General features: G+C 41.7%; 1 protein-coding gene across 1 annotated transcript in view; it reads left to right on the top strand.

Moving 5' to 3' along the window:
• LOC144313572 (uncharacterized) overlaps positions 1-21,310 on the top strand; it is a 51,590-nt gene extending 30,280 nt beyond the window's left edge. The window contains exons 3-10 of the mRNA XM_077896503.1: positions 3,542-3,622; positions 6,671-6,753; positions 6,903-7,029; positions 10,947-11,146; positions 13,902-14,195; positions 15,530-15,721; positions 18,475-18,621; positions 21,116-21,310. Of these exons, the coding sequence (XP_077752629.1) occupies positions 3,542-3,622; positions 6,671-6,753; positions 6,903-7,029; positions 10,947-11,146; positions 13,902-14,195; positions 15,530-15,721; positions 18,475-18,621; positions 21,116-21,171 (1,180 nt within the window). The 3' untranslated portion in view covers positions 21,172-21,310. The remainder of the gene's footprint in view (positions 1-3,541; positions 3,623-6,670; positions 6,754-6,902; positions 7,030-10,946; positions 11,147-13,901; positions 14,196-15,529; positions 15,722-18,474; positions 18,622-21,115) is intronic.
• The last annotated feature ends 1,061 nt before the right edge of the window (positions 21,311-22,371 follow it).

Here is a 22,371-nt window from a genome sequence, read left to right on the forward strand (position 1 = left end):
TAGCCTTATCAATATATGATTATTGATGTGTAACATTGATATAGTAAATACACTACACATATTTAAAATGTACAACTTGAGTTTTGACATGTGTATGACAGGCACTACAGTCAAGGTAATGAACACAGCTGTCCCCAAAGTTTACTTATTCGTCATTATCATTCCCCCTTCTCTTGGCAACAACTGGTCTGTCACTTTTAGCACGAAAGATTAGCTTGCATTTTCTATAAATTTTTATATATTGTGTATAAGATTTGAATTATTTAAATGGAATCATATAGTTATATTTTTATAAAGAAGTTTCTGGTTTCCTTCAGTACAATTATTTTGATTTATCCGTATTGTTTGGGCGAATCAGTACTTCCATTTCTTTGTTACTGAGTAGTACTCCATTTTATGGTGCCATGGACTGAATTGTGTTCCCTATAATCACATGTTGGAGCCCTAATCCCCAATGTGACTTTATTTGGAGATAGGGCTTTTAGGAGCTGGGTAAGGTTAAATAAGGTCACAAGTGTGGGACCCTAATCCTGTAAGATTGGTGGCCTTAAAAGTAAGAAGAAGAGTCCTCTCCATGCGCATGCAGTGTTGAACGGCTGTGTGAGGGCCCGGCAAGGAGGTGGCCTTTGCAAGCCAGGAAGAGAGCCGTCACTAGGTCTGGACCATGCTGACATCCTGATCCTGGACTTCTGCCTGCAGAAGAATGATAGAATAAGTTTCTATTGTTTTAGCCAACCAGACAATGGTGTTTTGTTATGGTGACTTGGGCGGGCTTACGACCTGTGGGTATACCACAGTTTGTTTTCCCATCTTCCTGTGGGTTAGACATTTCTAGTTTTTGACTGTTGCAAATAAAGCTGCTGTGAAGGTTCATGTACAAGTTCTTGTGTAGATTTGTGCTTTCATTTTTATTGGGTAAATATCTAGGAATGGACTGGCTGGATTATGTGTCTCACCTTTTAGGAAACTGCCAGATGATTCTCTGAAGTGATTGTACAATTTTACTTTCATAGTAGTGGTGTATAAGAATTCTGGTTCCTCCACATCAGTCTTGAGGCTTGAATTTTGAATTGCTCTTCCTTAGGTGGTCCACCCAGATGTGTGCAGGAGGCGAAGGCCTGCTGGAGCATGGCCAGGAGAGGCATGGGCAGACAGCCATTTCACCGTGGAGCCCTCTGCCATACTCTCTATGTTCTCAAATGCGAGTTTTTTATGCCCACATGAATTTACTTTCCATAAAGAGATAGAATGACTTAACACCTTTATCCCTTATATTTGTCCTCCTTTCATTTCTTTTCCTATGTTTCTTTTACTTGGAGACCTCCTGCATTAAGCCCAGAGTTTTTGGTGTAGGAGTTATTAGAGGGAGCCTGGGTTTTAAAGTCAGACACATCTGGATTTGAATTTGTGCTTTATAGCTTAGCTGTGTAGAAAGTCGGGGGGCCATGACCCTTGGTTTCCTCATCTGTTTCTAAAAAGCATGGGGAGGTTGATAATACCCAGCTTTGGTTGTTATAAGGCTTAAATATAATACATTGAAAACATCTTCATTGAACATCTTGGGAACCGTAATCATTTCCCAAGATACATTTCTAAGTCCCATTTTCTGTTTGACAGAGACTGACCTACTACCCACTGAGTAGGAGAGGAACTAAAGTTTTTTTTTTTTTTTTTTTAAGATTTTTTTTATTCATTCATGAGAGACACACACACAGGCAGAGGGAGAAGCAGACTCCATGCAGGGAGCCTAACGCAGGACTCGATCCCAGCACTCCAGGATCACGCCCTGGGCTGAAGGCAGTCGCTAAACTGCTGAGCCACCCAGGGATCCCAGAACTAAAGTTTTATTGGGTGCCACCAGTTATGGGCCCAGAGTATATGGTAAAATACAGTGGTATTGCCAGGGCTTAGGGTAACCTTACAATGATCAATAATTTCTAAGCCTTCCTTTGGCCATTTGTGTCATATTGTGGGTATATTTCATGTTTCAATTTATGTACTTACACAAAGACAATTCCTGCCTGAATGTGATTCCTCTAAGCAGCCCATTTGGGAACCCCCCAGCGTCCTGGTACTTAGGGGATGTTTTTAGGGAGGAGAAAAGGAACACTGTGGCTCTGGAGGGATGTTTCTCAGGTCTCTGGGATTCCAGCCAGCGTACACGTCTGCCTTTCTCAGTGCTTGGGCTGCAGTGTTTGAACGCGGGTCTTTTGGCCTGCAGAATCCTTTGTCCAGCTGGCTGAGGTGTGTTGAGTGCGTTGGGCCTTCTCTCCCATGGAGAAGTGGGAAGTTATTCTTTGATGGCTGGGCCAGACTGCTCATCTGATGTTACTGGAGTTTGAAAGGTTGTCCTGGTAGTCAAGTGGCTGTCATTAGTGTGGCCAGGGTAGGCGGGAGTGAGAACTACAAGGGAAGGGGAAGGTCCTGATAAGGTGGGAAGTGTGGGTGTCAGTAGGCACTGGATTTGTTTTGCCAGGTGAGGGTGTCTGGGGGCCTTCTCTCCCCTGCCCGACCGCTGGGTTCCAAGTGTCCTGCAGCGTTTCTCCTTAGAGCCGGCTGGCTTTCTTGGCATCATTCAGTCTAGTTGCTAGGAAGCCGAATAAGGCAAATGCAACTTCCTTTTGACTTACTCACATTGAACCATCTGCTTATTCCTTCTCATGGCCTTCAAACTTGGCTAGGATCATTGAGAAGAGGGTCGAGTGGAGCATCTGTGCTCCTGATCCTTTTTGGAAAAGGAAAGCTTTCTAATAACTCTTTAACCCTCTCGTTTCAAATTCATAATAATTAATCTTGTTCAACCTCTTGTTTCTCAGCAAACAATTTGGAGGAGACGTTTTCTTCTTAGATTTTGCCCCTGATTTTTGTCTTAGATTTCAATCTGTGTTATTTATTAGCCACACAACTTTTAAACGAGGAAGACGGTGTTGACATGTGTCAGATGCGTTTGGCATATAACATAACAGTGGTCTTAATCGAGGACCTTGAGTGCTTAGAATCGATGCACACAGATCATTCAGGAACGTTCTTTCATAAGCGCCATTGTGGAGTTAGTGTCAGATACATTATAGGTGGCAGATAATTAATGAAAATTTATGGTGATGTTGGTAGAGCATCTATCAAAGAGAAGCTTTAAAAAAAAAATAGACTTTTTAAAATTACCAAACACTGTCAGCATTGCATTCTTACTTTTCTTTTACGTTTAATTCAGTTCATTTGGGTAAATCTGGTTCATTATGTTGAAGCCCTTTTCTGCTGGTGAATTTATAGTGGTCTTTTCTTGTGAGCTGTGCCTTCAGTTGTCAACTCTGGAAAAGCAGTTGAACAAACAAACTAGACAAAAATAGAAATAGGCATTACAAAATAGAATAGAAATTCTGGAAAAAAAAAAGTCTGGAGAAAAGCACTGTTCGAGTTTTAAAAATCCAGTTTAACTGAAGATTTAATCACCTTTGAGTATACCAGAACGTTGGAAGCTAACGTGTGGGCTATGGGAAATAATTTCTTCTTAAGTGTAATTTTGTCTTTGTTGGTTTTTTAGCAGCAAGCCATATAAACCTTTTCTGCCGACTTCTTATTCTCCCCAAGAGGGCTACTTAAAGGAGGGTGAAGACATGCTAAGGTAAAGTTTTATTGTTGTGGCTCAATTTGCTAAAAGCTTTAGTAGTAATTTAGATGTATTCTTACTGTGCAGACTTATGTGTTTGTTAAAATTGATGCTATTAATATTTGCTTTTGGGGAAGTCCCTCAGGTCAACTCAATTGTATTAAGCCATTCTGCTTTAACTTGTCCCTTTCCATAGTCATTTGGACTGTAGTTAACTAAAACAGACCCAGACTGAAGGGACTCGACTACTGGAGCCCCTCTGTGAGCTCCGAGTGAGTGACCTGCTGCAGCAGGCCCTCAACTCCCTTCTTCCCCACCTCCCCACCTTTTTTGTGCTACCATCTGCCCATGGGTATATGCTCTAAAAATGCAAATTTATTTTAGTTGTGAGGTGAATTAGTATTCCAGTATAAATAAAGTCAAAAATAAAAATGATTTGAGGCGCCTGGGTGGCTCAGTTGGTTAAGCATCCAACTGTTGATCTCAGCTCAGGTCATGATATCAAGGCCATGAACTCAAGCCCCGTGTTGGGCTTGCACTTAGCTAGGAGTATTTGAAACTCTCTCTCTGCCTGTTCTCCCGCCCACTCTTTCACACGTGCCCCCTACCCTAACCCCCAGGAATGGACAAACAGATGTAAAAGTGTTTGATAATAAAAAGTTAAAATCCCTTTCAGAGCCCTCCCCAGTTCCACTCACCCCCCCTTTTAAAATAATTTATTTATTTGACAGAGAGAGAGCACAAGCAGGGGAAGTGGCAGAGGGAGAGGGAGAAGCAGGCTCCCTGCTGAGCAGGAAGCCAGACTCTGGGCTCATCCCAAGACCCTAGGAGTCATGACCTAAAGCTGAAGGCAGACCTTTAACTGACTGAGCCACCCAGGCACCCACCCCTTCCTTGTTTTTTTTTTTTTTTTTTTTTTTTTTTTAAGATTTATTTATTTATTCATAGAGAGAGAGAGAGGCAGAGACACCTGCAGAGGGAGAAGCAGGCTCCATGCAGGGAACCCGATGTGGGGCTCGATCCCAGGTCTCCAGGATCACACCCCGGGCTGCAGGTGGCACTAAACCTCTGTGCCACCAGGGCTGCCCCCCTTCCTTGTTTCTAACTGAAGTAGCTCACACTGGTATATTGTTCTAGAACTTGCTTCTTTCATGTAACAGTAAGTCATGGAGGATTGTTGACCACCATGTAGGATTCCACAGTTTATAGACCAGTTTTGAAGGTGGTCTTACTCTGTTTACTCTTTCACATTCAAAGGTGGAGTTCTGAGTAACTAAGTAACATGGTACTTCAGGATTCTTGCTTTGGATCTACCTCTAGTTTTGGTAAAAGCAGTTTTCCTTGAACTGTATTTGAATTGATTTTTATATGTATGAACCTTGACAGGGCCTCTCTCTTGCCTGCATTAAAGATGAGATTTGTGTCAGATTAGATTAATAATTCAAAATTGAAAAATGCCTTCCTCGACTGCGGAAGCACTTGGAAGTATAGAATTCAGGAGTGACTGTTAATGGGGATTAGTCTGTCTCAGGTAACATTTCCTGACAGTGAGACTCAGAATACTTGCACCAGTAGGCGATCTTCTGAAGGAGGGATTTTCTTAACTCTGGTGTGAAAGAAGCCTAAAGGCAGAGATGGATGATAATGGCTTACATCTATTGAAGGCTTGTTGTGCATTAGACATTATTCTAAGGACTTTACCTGCATTAACTCATTTAATCCTCATAGCAGCACTTCCGTGTAGATTCTAATAACCCCATTTTGTGCGTGGGAAAACTGAGGCATAGCAATGTTAAGTAACTTGTTTGAGCTTACTCAATTACTAAGTGATAGCACTGAGATTCATACCCAGGAAGTAAGAATTTCAGCATCATACTGCCTTTCCTGAATGACCACATACCAGGCTCGGGTGCACCCCTCCATCCCCATCTAATTACTTAGGGTGGTGGTCAACAGTTTACATACTACTTCATTAAAAGAAAACATTTAAAGTTTGAGGGAAAGCCAGCAAGAACACAGCCTAGCAAGAGGTAGAGAAAGGCAGCTTGAGGAATGGCCTCTGGAGGCAATGGCTAATGTTTGTCAGAGACAGTAGACAAAGATAAAGTTTGCATGGGGGAAGGAAACATCTCGTGTAGCTCAGGATTGTCAGGCAGTAGCGGAGGCATAGATTCAGGCAAAAGCTTTGCCTCTAAAAGTCTGGAACTGTGTCTCTGCTGTGTCAGGGAATTGGATGTGGACAAGAACCCAAATGAAAATTATACAGGGGAAGAGCAACGGGATCGACATTTGCTGGCAGCTTGCTGAATAGTCATGGTTTGAGCGTGTTCCGTGGCTGCTTTGCCATGCAGCGTGATGCCTCTGGTGAGAAAGGAACTAATTGCTGCCTGCCGAGGTGGTTCTCTCCCTGGCAGGACACTCTTTATGGACAGACACATTGGTGTCTGGATGCTGGAGAGGTGCAGTAAAAATGCCTGATTTAGGGTACAGAGTGCAGCGAATTCCCCCTTTCTTCTGTTAAATCACAGCAAAGGGGACTACTTTAGATGGCTAATAGATTACCCAGCATCTGTGCACTATTTTGCATGCCTTTAGCAAGGGAAAATAGCTGGCTCACAGGAGCTGTAGAGTGTTTAGGAGTAAGTGAACAGACCTCGTTGACTCATTTTTTACCCATATCCAATGAAGACCCTCACAGATAAGCACCTCTTCTTCAAAAGATATACATGTCTGATAAAATTATCTCCTTTTCTTTAAATTACACACCTTCAAGTATGAGTTTCTTAGTCTGACTTGACAAAGATCAGTGGCTCCATGTAGTACGTTTCGTCATAACAGGCAAGACGAAGTGAGTAGGAGAGGGCAGAAACATCCCAGAAACTCATAATATTTCTAAAATGAGAACGGATTATTGAGCGTCTTTCTACGTCTGTGTAAATACAGCCTTTCTTTTGGTGCATACATATTGTGCCAGGTGACCTGGTATTTATTTTTGGCTTTTGGGGACACATTTAGAGGGAAACTGCATTTGCACAAACTATTATATTTTCATGCATCCAATAGCATTAAAGAATTATGGCGGAATGTGGCTGATTATTCAAAAAGGAACGAAGAGAACCATGAGCGACCCCAGACCACTCAGTTAGGTAAGAGTCTTGCTGCGATTCTCCTTCTGTTTTCCTCATCTATTCTTTATAGAGGTGTTGCCTTTCATTTACACTTTTGTAAAAATTCTGAAAACCTTCAGTGATTGTTTTTGCCCTTGCAAGAGCATGAACATGTCAATATTTTTCAGATGATGCCAGCATTAGGGACACTCGGAAAGAGGGGCTTTTCCAGCACTTTTATCAAGTGGTTCAGAAAGAACGTGATAGAGAAAGGCCTTCAGATTGCGTTATTGTTTATATCAACAACGAACAGAGGTACATTTATTTTTTTTTAGCTTGCCAAATGAAAATGTGTACAAATGGAATAATAAGTATTCAGCCTTACATACATAAAAGTCACTCAGGGTTGAAAGACTCTTGAAATGCTGTTAGAACATTGCTCTAAGAATTACAAGACTCTGCTGTTGGGTTTACCAAACTGGTGGCTGGGGAGGTTTCTGATGATTACTACCTTACTCAGTTTTCTGAATTGCTCAAGTTTTCTACAATGAATATCTATCAATTTCATAATCAGGGGAAAAAAACCCAACCTGAAAATAGCCCTGGTTCCATATGCCAGGGACTATCTGGGGATACTTTAATGAAAATAACATACCAACCTTTGCCTTGGGGCATTGACAGTCTAGTGTGGGATACCACAAGTTGGCCTCACTGATAATTTCAGAGATGGGTTTTTCTCATTTCTTAACTACTTGTTGAATTCCTTTCATCCTTTGTCCTTGCTGTTTTTCCTTCAGTGGGGGATGCTCAGACCTTCTTCTCCATCTGTAACTTGTGCAGGCCAACTAACGTGTAACTTGTATAGGCCACTTAATACCTGTAATTCATGCAGGCCACTAAAGCACAGTTATAACCTGGTCTCCTGCCCTCATGGCTGTCTCCAGCTCATCCTTTAGGTCTGTGTAATGCCCTGATCTTGAGCACTGTTGGCTGGCACTTGAAGGCAGACAGGGGTGATGTGTGACGATAATTGTGTCTCTGGGTTGTCAGGTTTCATAGTGCTTGGCAAAGAATGTGTAGACAAATGGTTGGTTGGAGGCATGCACACTTACTCCAGGCTAGGTGCTGAGTGCATGATACTGCAGACTCAGCCATGATAACTAATCATTCCTGAACAAGAGACCAAGCACTCACAAAATATAACTCAGCATGAAGCCAACATTGGTATTCTCACTTTATTTGAAAATCGGCAATCTTAAAATGACTCCGAATTCTTATTCTGTGATATTTGCTTTACAGACATCTAACTTATGTGTAGATAGCATCTTTACAGTAAGGTTTGTGAAAGCAAAATTATAGCTTCATTTCATTTGGAGGGTATTTGGGTTGGATCTTGGGAGACAGAATACTAGAAGAAATGAGGTCAGTCACAGCATGGGGAGGGTGGGAGAGGCCAATTCCTTTTACATTAGAAAATTATGGGATTTCCCTTTAATAATTGAAAGACAACCAGACATGCCCTGGATTAATTTCATCATGTGGTAATATAAACCAATTTTGAACCAGAGGCAGTAAAGACTCAGCATGCATAGTGGCTTGGTTTTCCCTCAACATTTAGCAACTTTGCTATAGTAGTTTGCATCAGCCAGGGAAACTACATTTTAATCTTTGACTAAATCAGCTTTCTTGGAACTTGTAGCATCACATCAGACCTGTGGTACCTCATAGCTCTTTTAGAATTGTGATGGGCTCCAGTGGCTGTTTGACTCCTGCACCCTCATGCCCTTGCCAGTCTCCCAACTCTAGAGTCAGGCTGGCTGATGTTGACTGGAGTGCAGTGTTGTGTGGTGGAGAGGAATCCTCAAGATTGCTTTTCTTCTCCCCTTCCATCTGGGGTGGTATTCAGAAACTGCTTCTCTGCCTGGCATTCACAGTTCTGGCATTTAGCCATGGATTAGGACCCTCAGTGGGTGTAGCTTAGGGATTCCTCTGCCACATGCATTTGCCAGAGAGTCAAAGAACTAGGCATTGCTGCCTGCTCTGTTGTCTTTGATATTGAAAAGATTTGTGATACACTGGTTGGCTAATTCATTCCTTTACACTTCAAAACAATAATTAATTTTCAAATCGTGTCCTCCAACATGAATTATTACTGTTGATGGTTTTTTTTTTTTAAGATTTTAATTTATTTATTTGAGATAGAGCACAAGCAGGTGGAGGGGCAAAGAGAGTGGAAGAAGCAGGCTCCCCATTGAGCAGAGAGCCAGATATAGGACTTAATCCTAGGACCCTGAAATCATGACCTGAGCAGAAGACAGATGCTCAGCCAACTGAGCCACCCAGTCACCCCTATTGTGATAGTTTTTTTATATATATATATTTTTTATTTATTTATTCATGAGAGACACAGAGAGAGAGGCAGAGACACAGGGAGAGGGAGAAGCAGACTCCACGCAGGGAGCCTGACCCAGGACTCGATCCGGGTCTCCAGGATCAGGCCTTGGGCTGAAGGCAGCGCTAAACCACTGAGCCACCTGGGCTGCCCTATTGTGATAGTTTTGACTCCTGGGCTGTCATTGTGTAAATATGAACCATGGTATTGTTTTTCTTGTTTACCTCTTGAATTTGTTTTCTGAAATCACCCATACTCCTAAATTGCCTGGAAAGCATTTTTCTGGCCCTGATTTTAATTTTTAATTCACAGAACATGCATTTAATGTGTACCTGTCATATGTAAAACTCTGTGCTAAGCACTGTGAGGAACATGCAGATAATTGACAGTTCCTCTTTTGTACCACATTCAGCCTAGTAAGGTAAAACACATCCAAAAATAACAAGTGGAAGAAGGGATATGCTAAGAGTTGTTTCTGCTTTAAGCAGAGGATACATAAGAGGAAGAACAGACTACCATTGTAGGCTCCAAGGAGGTGAATCAATGTTTCAGGGAATTATGTCATTTGAGGCTTCTAAGTTTCTGTGCAGGTTTCTAAGCAAGTATTGGGCAAGGAGGGAAGCATTAACCCAAAGGAGAGGTCTGGGATAGATTCTTTGGGAGTTGAAGACCAAGGCTGAGAAATTGGGAGTGAGACGACTCTGGGGTTTGATCCAAGGTTGGTTAAGGGATGGTTGATAATGGTAGAGATAGATGGTTAACTCCAGTATCATCCATTTATTCATTGTCTATACATTTACTTAATTATTTGTTTATTTATTTATGTACCCTCATCTTGAGGCTTGAACTCAACAACCCCAAATCAAGAGTTGCATGCTCTACTGTTTGAGCCAGCCAAGCACCCCTCATCCATTTACTTGTTAGCAAGGAATTATCACAGTGGTAGTGATCTCAACAACATCGGTCTGTCCTAGGAACTAGTTGTAGATGAGCATTCTTATTATTCTGAAGATAATCTTATCTGTTCTTTCAATCTTATATTTCTTTCATGGTGTTTAAATTGAAATAAATCGAATAACACTTGAATGATTCCATCTTGAAAAACATGGGCCACGTTTGTGGTGCTTATCCATTGTATTATGCCACACAAAAACATGGCTTTGACGTACTCTGCTTTCTTTGTAAAATTCTGTACATAATCAACCATATGAGAACACCACATTTTTTTAAAAAGTAAGTTTCCTTTGGTTAGAGTTGCCTCCAGTTCTCTTAACCTGTTCCATCAAACAGATAATGTATTATTATTATTATTTTTAAAGATTTTATTTATTTATTCATGAGAGACACAGAGAGAGAGAGAGAGAGGCAGAGACGCAGGCAGAGGGAGAAGCAGGCAGAGAGAGCAGCAGGCTCCATGCAGGAAGCCCGACGTGGGACTCGATCCTGGGTCTCCAGGAACATGCCCTGGGCTGAAGGCAGGCGTTAAACCGCTGAGCCACCTGGGCTGCCCGAGATAATGTATTATTGTTAATGTTTTCAGTGTGTCTAAGAATGAAAACAAGTTGCAGGGTATGCACAATTAAAAAAAAAAAATACAATATCTTCTACTTCACTTATCCAAGTACAGCAAAAATATAGTATCTTACATGTCACTTAAATTTGTCATCAAAATATCTATTCCAAAAAAAAAAACAAAAAAAAACAAAACAAAACAAAAAAAAAATATCTATTCCACAGCTGCTTGGTGACATTGGCTTTTTTTTTTTTTCTTCTTTTGTTTAATTGAAAATAACCTACCTTTTACGTGTGTGTTGTGTGTGGTGTATGTTTTGTTTTTAAGGGAATATGCGACAGGCATAGGTCATCGGTTGCAGGATCATGACCTTGTGGTGGAAATGATTCACCTCTCCTCTGAGTCGAGCCTTATGCGAGCGCTCCAGGAAGTTAAGGATGACGGGTCCCCGTTTTGCATTCTTGTTGAACAGTCTAATGTAAAACTTTCCTCTTGCACCGTAATTATGCTTCATGAGTCTATCAAAAGTAAGTTTAGCTCAATCTAGAACTATCACTTAAAATGGATTCTGCTTTTAAAAATGTAATAGTTTTTCTTTGTATGCTGGTATACTTTGAAGGTTCACATTTGTCAGTAACTAAACTGGATCTAGTTGAGAATAAAGTGACTTGAATAGGTATCACAAAGTACTCTCTTGTGTATTAGTGTAATTAAAGCTTAAATCATCTTTATTGCTTCTTATTTAAGAATCTAGAATATTTTGTCCAAAATATTATGTAACAAGTCAGTTCTCTTATGCAGAACTTTTGACCAAATCTCACCACCATCTTTTCTGCCCTCAATCGAAGTCTAAAAGAGGTTATGTTCGTGCATTTTCTTAGACTATCTTTCTTGCTGACTTTGCCTTTCCTGTGATCTCTCAAACATTTCATTATTCTTAGGCTCATGAGAATGCACAAAAATGGACTCCTTTTTCTTCCCTAAAATACATAGACTTAGGCAGATGCACACATCCTAGATCACACTCATCTTTCCTCTGCTGGTCAAATCTGTTGCTTTTAGAGAGGAGGGTCTGCCTTATGGAGGGTCTCTCAGTAGCTTCCTTAGAGTCAGACCCAGATGAGCATGAGTTCTGTAGTCCTCTTGTCTTTATAGAAGGTCTTGATGCTGCTCTGTGCAGTCCACACTTACTAAGTTCCTCATGTGTGCCAGGCTGTACAAGATGCAAGCCAACCCTGCTTCCTTCCTCTCTGGGTAGGCAGCAGCCAGGCAGGCTTTTCCAACAGGCCCATCTCAGCTTGAGTCTCCATAGCAATGTAAGATTCTCACTGCTAAGTCAGGAGACCATTCCCCTGGGCAGAGACCTAGTGGAGCACTAGTAGTTGCCTGTGGCTTCTGGAGCCTTCAGAGAAGTCAGTGTCAGATGGATATCCTATAATTCAGCTATAATGTTGGGTTTGAAAAAACAATAGTGAGAAACAGTTGGCTCCCCACAATTGGGGGGATGCCAGGACATCTTTTCCTGCCATTCCATTTGTTTTGCTTCTTTGTAGCCACCTATACCCACCTAGCCAGCTCTTGTTCAGTACTGTTCCCAAGAGTGTGAAACTATGGTTTTTCTAAACTAGAAAATGTCTAATGTGTTTTCAACAAATAATAAGACTAAATCACATTTATGTAACATGTAAGTTCTGAAAATGTGAAAGAAAAGGCATACTTTCAAAATTACAAATCCCAACCTGGTGGGGGTGGGGATGGGGAATGATTTAAGTTAACAGGTTGTGCAGAAGACTAATCACATATGTTTACATTCGTGCAACACCATTTAGGAAATTACTACAAAAGTAGATAGGTTGAATAATTTGTTAAATACTAAAACACTTGTAAAAACCAGCACTAGTTCAAAAAAGCATGTGATCTATTTTTACCATGTTTCAAATTCAGAGAAGGGTTTTTCATGTCTAGAATAGTATTAATAGGTTCATATTTCATTTCTCATCCATGAATTTAATTATTGAACTCAGATGATACGTAAAAAGGACACTCTGTTTTCTCTTATAAGCTAATAATTTTAGCAAAATTAGTCTTTGCTGGCTTCTCTTTCACATTGTTTTATTGCTGACAGTTTGTTTTATACCTTGCGTGCAGCCATTATTAAGAAGCCCATGGAGCTGCTTCTATGCTAAGACAAACATTTAAGACAGTCAAACAATGAAACCTTAACACCTGTAGGCAAATATACATTCATATTTCTTCCTAAATGTAACCTTAATAAACAGTTTAAGATTTAACCAAATACCATAATCTCTGCTAAAACTTCATAGTGTCCTTTGGGTCCTAAATTTGTTCAGAAGTCAGTTAAAAATGGCAAGACAGGGTAGGGGCCTCCCATCTAAAATTAAACTTTTATGAAGTCTTATTCTCAGTAGGTATACCTAGGAGAGATTAGAAGACACCTGTGCATTGACTATAGCCATTAAGTTACGTAAAAGTCATTCCTGGAGTCTAGAATTTATTTTATATGTAATATTTAGGGCCCAGAGCACTACTGACCCTATCTGGAAAGGCTTTTAACACGATTTAAGATCCCATATGCCTGAGCTAAAGACTGCAGAGCCAGGTAGAGGATTGTGGGTTACTCCTTAGCCTACAGTGACATAGCCTTGAAGTCTGCACCACATTCTGTCTCTCTGTCTGTCTGCCTATTATCAAAGTATTACATATACAGAGTGAAGAGATGAACACTACAATGTGTGTAATGAAAACCAGCAGCCTCATTTTTCACCTGCTCACCTCTCTAAAGGTTCTGTTCTTCCACTTTCTTCTGTGAATCTGTCTTATCTCAAGTTGTCCACCCAGTTTGCTGGAACTAAAATACCTTCACTTTTAGGATTTTTCTCCCCTTAAACTTTTCTAGTAGCCAGTGATGGTTGAGGTTGCATCCTGTCTTTTTTTAAGCTAGATATAATTAGCATTAAGAATTCGCATTGGTACACGTGGCACCTGTTTCCCCCTCCCCCTCCCCCCCCACCGCCTTTCTGTCTCATTTGTGGGTCTGTATGAAAACTATAAACTAAGCTGCACATTTTATAATTTTGAAACAATGTTATGTTTGATTTTGAAATCGACAGGGCACCTGCTTTGGAGGGTCCCAGTCCAGTTGGATCAGTAGATGGTCAAATCTGTACCAAAAGCTGACACAGCTTAAACAACATGTAGTTGATTAACTATGTTATTTTCTGATTTTAAAAGGAATCAGGGCACCCATTTGATATAAAGCAGGCTCTTTCTCATCCCTAGTTCATCGCCATATGCCCCTGGAAGATGCCCTGGTGCTGGTGGCTAAAGAATACAGGAGGTTTTTCTCTAAACGGGAGCAGCAGGAACGTACTAGAGTTGCTCTGCGGGCTGGAGATCTGGTGGATGACTTCTTGGCTCGGGAGCGCCTTACCAGCTACTCTGTCCCTTCAGACATTCAGCACCTTCTCTTCCTATTGACTGAGGGAAAGCATCTGTATGGGAATGAGTTGAACCTGCTTATTGACTACCTGACAACCAGGAAAGGGCAGCTGGAAGGTATTTGGCACTGTTCCTTCTCCTTCCCCATTTTAAACCACAGGAAATCCTTTCCTGAAAATCTGTATGTGAAAGAAAAATAAGAACTTTTTATTTAATTGAGAGACTATTCTTCTGTAATATAAAGGTATCTGATAGAAACATATTCCACGTAGGAACTAGACTATTTTAATGTATAACCTTTATAGACTAAAATGCTTCTTTTGAAGCTAAATTTCCTTTTTTTTTTTTTTTTTTTTTTTTTTAAAGATTTTATTTTCTTGAGAGAGAGAGAAAAAGACCATGAGCATGCAAGAGTAGGTTGCGGGGGGAGAAGACTCTCGGCTGAGCAAGGCTCGATCCCAAGATGTTGGGATTATTACCTCAGCAGAAGGCAGAAGCTTAACCAACTGAGCCACCCAGGCGCAACTAAACTTTGTTTTCAATCCAATTTTTAATATATAAATGGAATGACTTCTCTATATAGTTTCTATTCCCCTATCAGGTTAGTTTTGTGATTTGCAGTTTCAGCTTGTTAATTGATACATTTGTAGATTTTTTTTTTTTTAATTTTTTTTCTTTAAGATTTTATTTATTTATTTATTCATGATAGTCACACACACAGAGAGAGAGAGAGGCAGAGACATAGGCAGAGGGAGAAGCAGGCTCCATGCAGGGAGCCCGATGTGGGACTCGATCCCGAGTCTCCAGGATCGCGCCCTGGGCCAAAGGCAGGCGCCAAACCGCTGCGCCACCCAGGGATCCCTGTAGATTTTTTTTAAGTGTGGGGTAAACATAAAGAAGTTCCTAATCTTGAAGGATGTAATGAGCATTCCAGATACGAGCCAAACTCCTTAAAATGGTGACTTCACTTTACTTGTTTTGAGTTAAAGTAGGTGAGAAGAAAATAATAACCAGTTGTCCCTGTGGGAAAACATAGCTGAAGTTCCAGGGCCATGTCAGAGCTTTCAAGAAATCATTCATCTTATTAAATATGGAATATATTTTATTTTTTGTACATTTTTTGTTGTACTTTGTCAAGGTTTTAAAATTAAAACACAATAGGGTTTTTTTTTTTTTCTTGAGTGCTTATGTAGTTTATTAACTGATTAATTGATTGATTGAAGTATGATGGACAGATTATATTACTTTCAGGTTTGCAGCGTAATGATTTGATATTTGTATATATATCTAATGATGACTGCAACAATCTAATTAATATCCTGTCTCTTTGGTCATAGAAACCTCTAAGTCAGAAAAATGCTAGTCTTCCTTGAATTCCCTGGGTCCTTTGTACAGCTCACCAACCTCTGCAGCAGACTTCTGGTGACCATTCGTTTTCTTCATTTTTCCAGGCTTTGAAACTCCCGAGTCTTTGGCTAGCAATCATTCCTCATTTCAAGGCAGGAACACCCCTGTTGTGGGCAAGCTGCCTCCACTTCTTCCAACCCCTGGAAAGCAGTCCTTCCCGGGCTCTCATCTCCCCCTTCCTGCCAAGTCCCCGTTGTTAGGGGACAGACCAGGAGGGGCTCTCCTTCCACCACCAGGTCAGTGCTTCCTTCTAGTAATAAGAGACAGCCGTAGCTCTGCTGCCTCTACAAGCTCTGCTCTGAGAGAGCAGGGCAGTTTATTGAATGTTAAGATTTTAGGAGACCAAGAGAGACACTTGGGGGTTCAGTGGGTGCTGTTCCTCTTGAATGAGTGGCTTAAGTTTTAATATGGGGAGGGGGAAATACAGAGGAGCTCTTCTATCAAGGTTGGTGGCCACGTTTAGAATGGCTTAAATGGAGTTCCTTTAATATGCACTCTGAATTCCATAGTGTTTTTGAGGCTTTTCTGAGTAGTTGGCACTAAATAGTGTCTGACATCTGCCTAAAATGAGGTTGTATTACTGTGGACCCCTTCCATTGTAAGTGACAGCGACCTAACTCAGTTAGCTTAAAACAAGGAGACTTGACTGGCTTACATAGCTGAAAATCCCCAGAGTTGACTAACTTCCAGCCAAACTGGATCCTCCTGCTCAATTCTGATGTTCATCAGACATCCATAGCTTCCCTCTGGGACAAAACTTGGACTAACCACTTACAGAGTTCCAGTCAAGCCCAGTGTCCAGTTCTGGACCCTACATATGCCTCTGGTTCCTGGGTGTGTAATATCACAGCCTCGCCTGCCTCTTGAGGGTAAAGAGGTTTTTATATTTATTTGTTTTATTTTGTTTTAAGATTTGTTATTTATTTATTTGAGAGAGAGTGCACGTGCATGCATTGGAGCAAGGAGAGGGGGTAGAGAGAGGAGAGAAACAGACTCCCTGCTGAGTGCAGACCCTGACACAGGGCTTGACCCCATGACCCTGAGATCATACCTGAGCTGAAATCAAGAGTAACATGCTAAAAAAAAAAAAAAAAAAAAAAAAAAGAGTAACATGCTTAACCAACTGAACCACTCAGGTGCCCCAAGGGTAAAGATTTTGAACTCTGTAGGCACCTAGAATGCAGCTAATGCAGCTTCTTCTACTCAGTCCCTATTTTCTGTGTTCCTCATCTTTCCAATATTGTTCATACATGCTTGTCTCCTCTCCTGTTCTCCTTGTGTATTAACAGTGGGAGCAGAGAAGAAACTGGATAAAGCATGTTTTCAGTCTGCCATGTTAAATACAAAGTTGGCAGTGAAGTCTTTGTGGAAAGGTGGCTTTTCTCGTGGGCCTTAAAGAACATATGGACCTGGGATGCATTTGTGCATAAGAGTCAGATATTACTTTGGTCTTTTATATGAACACGGATTATTTTACACAATCATCTTTCTTACAAGCACTACTTTCTTACAAGTAGTATTTCTACCTTGACTATTATTGGGGATCAAAATAAAGGGAATGTGTTCTTTTGCTTTGGTCGCTGTACATGTGGATGTCTTTTATTGGCAAAGTCAGTCTGTGTTGAAGATCCACAGCCCACAGGACAAACATATCTATGCCCCTGTCCCTTTCAGACCTGGTGACTTTGGGGATGATTGAGAATATAGTTTCAAAAAAAAAAGAGAGAGAGAGAGAGAATATAGTTTCAATTTTTTTAAAAAAGATTTATTTATTTATGATAGAGCGAGAGAGAGAAAGGCAGAGACACAGGAGGAGGGAGAGGCAGGCTCCATGCCGGGAGCCCGATGTGGGACTCGATCCCTGGACTCCAGGATTGCGCGCTGGGCCAAAGGCAGGCGCTAAACCGCTGAGCCACCCAGGGATTCCCGTCATACATAGTTGGGGTTTTCTTGTACCCTGTGTTTGTTCCTTCCTTTCCTTCTGCACTCACCATGTTCCCCTGTGCCTCAGCCCAGCCCCTTGATCCATCCTTACACATTCTTACCACCTGGTTCCTGTGAGAAGTAAATGAATTAAAAAGAGAAGGGCCCAGGAGGAGATCTCTTTGCTCTGAATTGCTTCTCATCCTTGCTGAAAGTTTAAAAACAAAATTCTTTCAGACCCTCGGAAAGGGCTAGGTGCTTGCTTCAGGCCCTTGGCATGAGCTGTGAAAAAAAAAAAAAAGCCCCTGTTCAACAGCCTAAGAATGGGGTAGGGCAGACTGACTGCCCAAGAGGGAGTGACAGCGTGCTAGGCTGTGTGAGACCCCTGTGACTATGTCCAGGCCAAGGTTCTGGGCAGACAGATGTTAAATTCTCAGGAACAGAATGCTTCAGGTATGTTCTGGATCTGCCTTTATGACCTGTCTGGGAACCTCACTGATTTGGATGTTCGAGAAAATATATTCCAAGTGTCAAATACAACACTGGGAACAAAACTCACTTATGAAAAAGTGAGGGTGGAGAACCGGGATAATCAAGACATGCATGCATGCCCGCACTGACTAGACAAAGGGTTTGCAAACTTCTTAAAAGACAGATAGTCAATATGTTATTTTTAGGGCTTATAGACCAAGAAGCAAAATTAAGGATATTATGTACATACTTATATAACCATTTAAAAAGTAAACATTTAAAAATGAGAACCCTCACCCCTACTCGCGCAAAAAAAAGAGAGAGAAAACTATCTCTGCTCATAGGTCCTACCAAAACAGATAGTTAGCTGGATTTGGCCCCCAGACCGTAGTTTGCCAGCCCCTAGACAAGCACTGAGGCCCAGTCTGGGCCCAGAGAGGACTTGGTAGAGCTTGGAGGAGCTGGGGTTTGTGTGTGTGGCAGGTGCTCCCCACTCAGCCCCTTTCTGAAGATTAAGGGAAGGTCCCTTTGCGGAGAGCAGCTGGAACCAGGTTCACATATCTCCTGTTTATGTTCTGGTTTTTTTTCTCTGCAGGCTTGGTCAATCCCAAAGGTCTGTTTGCCGCTCCCCTGCTTCCAGCAGCCATCTCCAAGAGACCTGCTCCTATGGGGTGCCCCCAACCCAAGTGTGTCAAGCGTCCCCTACTTGGGGAGAAACCAGGCCTTCTAGTACCACCAACAGGTGAGTAGCCAGGTGAGTGGGGAATGGTATTCTAGACTCATGCTGTCTAATGGAACTTTCTGCAATGGAGGAAATATTCTACAGCTATATGGTCTAGTATGGTAGCTATTGGGCTACATGTGGCTATTGGAACATGGCTGGTAAGACTGAACAACTGAATTTTTAATTGTTTGATTTTAATTAATTTAAATGAATATGATCACATAGTGATCACATAGTCACATGTGGCTAGTGGCTACTGTAATGGTCAGCATAGTTCTAGGCTACTGGAGGTGACAAGAGGCTATAGCAATATGCAGGTAAGTGTGTTTTTATCATGTAGAAATCTATTCTTTCCTAGTTTTTTTCTCTCCCTTTTTTAAAGCTGCAGATGTACTTAAAAAGGGAAACATATCTCTAACACGAATGGATATTATTGTCAGTTGCTGTAAAAAAGAAGGTAACCCTAATAAAGAGAACAGAAAGAATATTCCTGCTAGAAGCTATTGCCTGTATCAGTCTCTGAGCTTAAGGCTTGCTTTCCCTCTGGTTAAGAGAAGAGATTACTAAGGGTCAAGGAGGTGGTAATAGGACACCAGCGCTACTAGAAACTCCCTCCTTGACTGTGACTCTTCAGGAGTATTGGAAGAAATTGGCACAGGGAGTATCTTATGAGGTTGAATGTCTTATAATTGTGTGCCTGTGTATCCCTGATGGCATTTGGTGGTGTGCGCTTTGTTTCTTTTTGACTCAGGGAGATGCACAGCCTCCCCAGGACCTGACCTGTCATACTTAAGGTACTGACTGATTGATAACACAGCCCTAGCTCCAAGGCAGCACAGGAAGAGAGGCTTTTCCTCTACCTTCCCAGTGCAGACTTGGCCAGCTCTTCTCTGATGCTGCCTTTCCTCCTGTATGTCTGGGAGAGATGAGGCCAGAGGCCCCCAATCTGCCCTCAACCCCACTAAGGTACAAAGGTGGTGGTAAGAGCTGAGATGCACTCTGGCTTGGGTGGAAGGCAGCCAAGCAGGCATTTTTGCTGACTTCATTTTTAGTCACTCAGGCTTACTGAACCTAAGTAAAGGCACTGCCCAGTTTCTCTTACTTCACTGTTACATATGAGTTCTCTTCCGAGATTTGGTGCCAAAGCCCCCGCTCTTAGGAAGGTGACCTTTTGTCCCTCTCTGTTCTTCATGCAAGAGATATTAGGATACTTACTGCCATTTTAAAGTTTCACTCCTGAGCACACCTGGCTGGTTCAGTTGGTTGACCTCAGGGTCATGGGTTCAAGCCCCACATTAGAGACAGAATTTACTTTTAAAAAAGTGAGTGAGGGATCCCTGGGTGGCGCAGCGGTTTAGCGCCTGCCTTTGGCCCAGGGCACGATCCTGGTGACCTGAGATCGAGTCCCACGTCGGGCTCCCGGTGCATGGAGCCTGCTTCTCCCTCTGCCTGTGTCTCTGCCTCTCTCTCTCTGTGTGACTATCATAAATTTAAAAAAAAAAAAAAAATTGAGTGAAGTTTCAGTCCTCTATGTTTTAGGCAAACATAATTCTGTAAGATACACATTGCTGTGGTTGTGGTATGAAGGATGTATGTTTAGAAAATGGTGGCAAGACATGGAACAGACATAGGTCAATGACTCTGACCCTCCTGGAAACCTAGACAGTCTGCATCATTCTGAAAGATCCTCATCTGACAGACCACATTTTAGGGAAATTTTGAGAATTTTCCTTACCCCTAAGATGGCCATTTATGACGTCTGAGGAGCCTCTAAGCCTCAAATTCCAGGACTGATAGAGAAAATATTTTTTTAAAAAGTGAAAACATGAAGCATGCCTATGTGAAGTGTAACCATAATAGTTACTATGCATTGAGTTATCATCATGTGGCAGACATTGAGGGAATTTCACTTAGTCTTCAAGCAACCCTGTGAGCTACGTAGTGAGATGATCTTCCTTTTCCACATGAGTCACCTAAGGCTCACAGTGAGTAGCCTGCCAGGGCCACACAGTGGTACCTGGTGGGGCAGAGACTGCACACCAACCATGGGACTCCATGCTCCGTGCTCTTACCCAACACACAGTCCAAATTTTTGCTTGGATTTCAAGTATATCATTCCCTTCACTGTGTAAGCACTGCAGAAATTTTGCAGGAAGGAGTGGTTATAGTTTAGCAGGGCTGCCATAAAGCCAAGAGCTAGCCTTGGAGGAAGTCAGGTGTTAAGGTGTCTGGAGAGAAAAGGCACTGAGACTCCTGTGGATAGAGAGGGACCTCTGGGTGAATGCTTATACTCCATGAAGAAGGTGTCCCATAGTCCTTTGTCAGACGAGGCTTGGTACCAGGCACCAGGATTAAATGAAATAATGTGCACGAACAGCTTTTAACATGCCCCAAGCATGGCACAGATGTCCGTCTGTGGAGGCTGCAGCTAGGTCAGTGCAGGTGCGGCTGGAGGGCTCTGTGGAGTCGGCACGGCACGTACACTGATGCTGCTTGTTCCTCCTCTTTGTAGTTCTTCTGTCGGTGCTACACAAGCAGGCGGTGCAGCCCATGTCTCTGCTCAACTAAGGAAAGCTCCCTGGAGCCAGGAGAACAAGGTGGCTGCTGCCCAGATGGCAGCTTCACCCTCCTTCAAGGACCGAGGCCCCAGTTGGACCTGCAGCCCTGGTGCCTGGGCAGTGGGTACGAATGTGCTTCCCTTCTGTTTGGTATGTGGTCCCATGGAAACCTGTTTCCTGTTCAGAGTCTCTGTGCCAAACTAGAGATATATGGAAGGTCATTGTAGTAGAAATTGGATCTTGAAGTTGTTTGATTATATACATGTTAAAATACAATAAAACTTTTAGCTTTTACATATTGGTTGCCACTTTTCAAGGAGTTGTTATTTTGGAATGATTTTAGATTTACAGGAAATTCCCACAGATAGTCTAGGTAGTTCCCTCGATCCAGCTTCCCCTGATGCTGGTGTCTTACAAAGCCATGGCATCTTACTGGGAAATTTGCATTAGTACAGAAACACTAACTATATTATAGACTTGACTCGTATTTTACCAACTTTTCTGTTAATGTCTTCTTTCTGTTTCAGGAAGATATTGCATTGCATTTAGACTCCTTTAACTTTATTATGTTCCAGTGTTTTTATTATGAAACATTTTAAATATACAGAAAATTTGATGTGGACAGTGAACATCCATATATTCTGTATCAACAACTGATATTCCGTATCTGCCATTTCTTAAGTAGTACATATGTCTGTGTAAATAAAAACTTGTTCTTAATCATGAAAGTAAGTTGCAGAGTTCGTGATATCCCACCTTTAAATACTTAATTAAGCCTGTAGCATGCATCTCCTAAAAATGAGAACATTTTCCTATATAGTTATGATATATAGTTTGTGCATTACATTTTTTGTTTTTGTTTTGTTTTTAAATAATTTACCTTTCCCCTCCTTTTTTTTTTTTTTTTTATTAAGCAAGCTCTACACCAAACGTGGGGCTTAAACTCATGATCCCAAGATCAACAGTCACATGCTCTACCTCTTGAGCCAGCCAGGCACCACATTTGGTTTTTATGTGTGCCTAGTTTCTTTTAATCTATAACAGTCTTCTCACACCCTGCCTCTTCACCCCCCATGGATACTGACTTTGAGTCTAAGCCACTTGTTTTGTAGAATATCCTACATTCTGGATTAGTCTGATTTTCTTCATGGTATCACTTAACTATTCTTCTGTTCCTTGTATTTTTTGTATCCTGGAGTTTGGTCTAGAG

This window comes from Canis aureus, chromosome 5 (genome assembly GCF_053574225.1).
Source record: "Canis aureus isolate CA01 chromosome 5, VMU_Caureus_v.1.0, whole genome shotgun sequence".
Classification (NCBI taxonomy): Eukaryota; Metazoa; Chordata; class Mammalia; order Carnivora; family Canidae; genus Canis; species Canis aureus.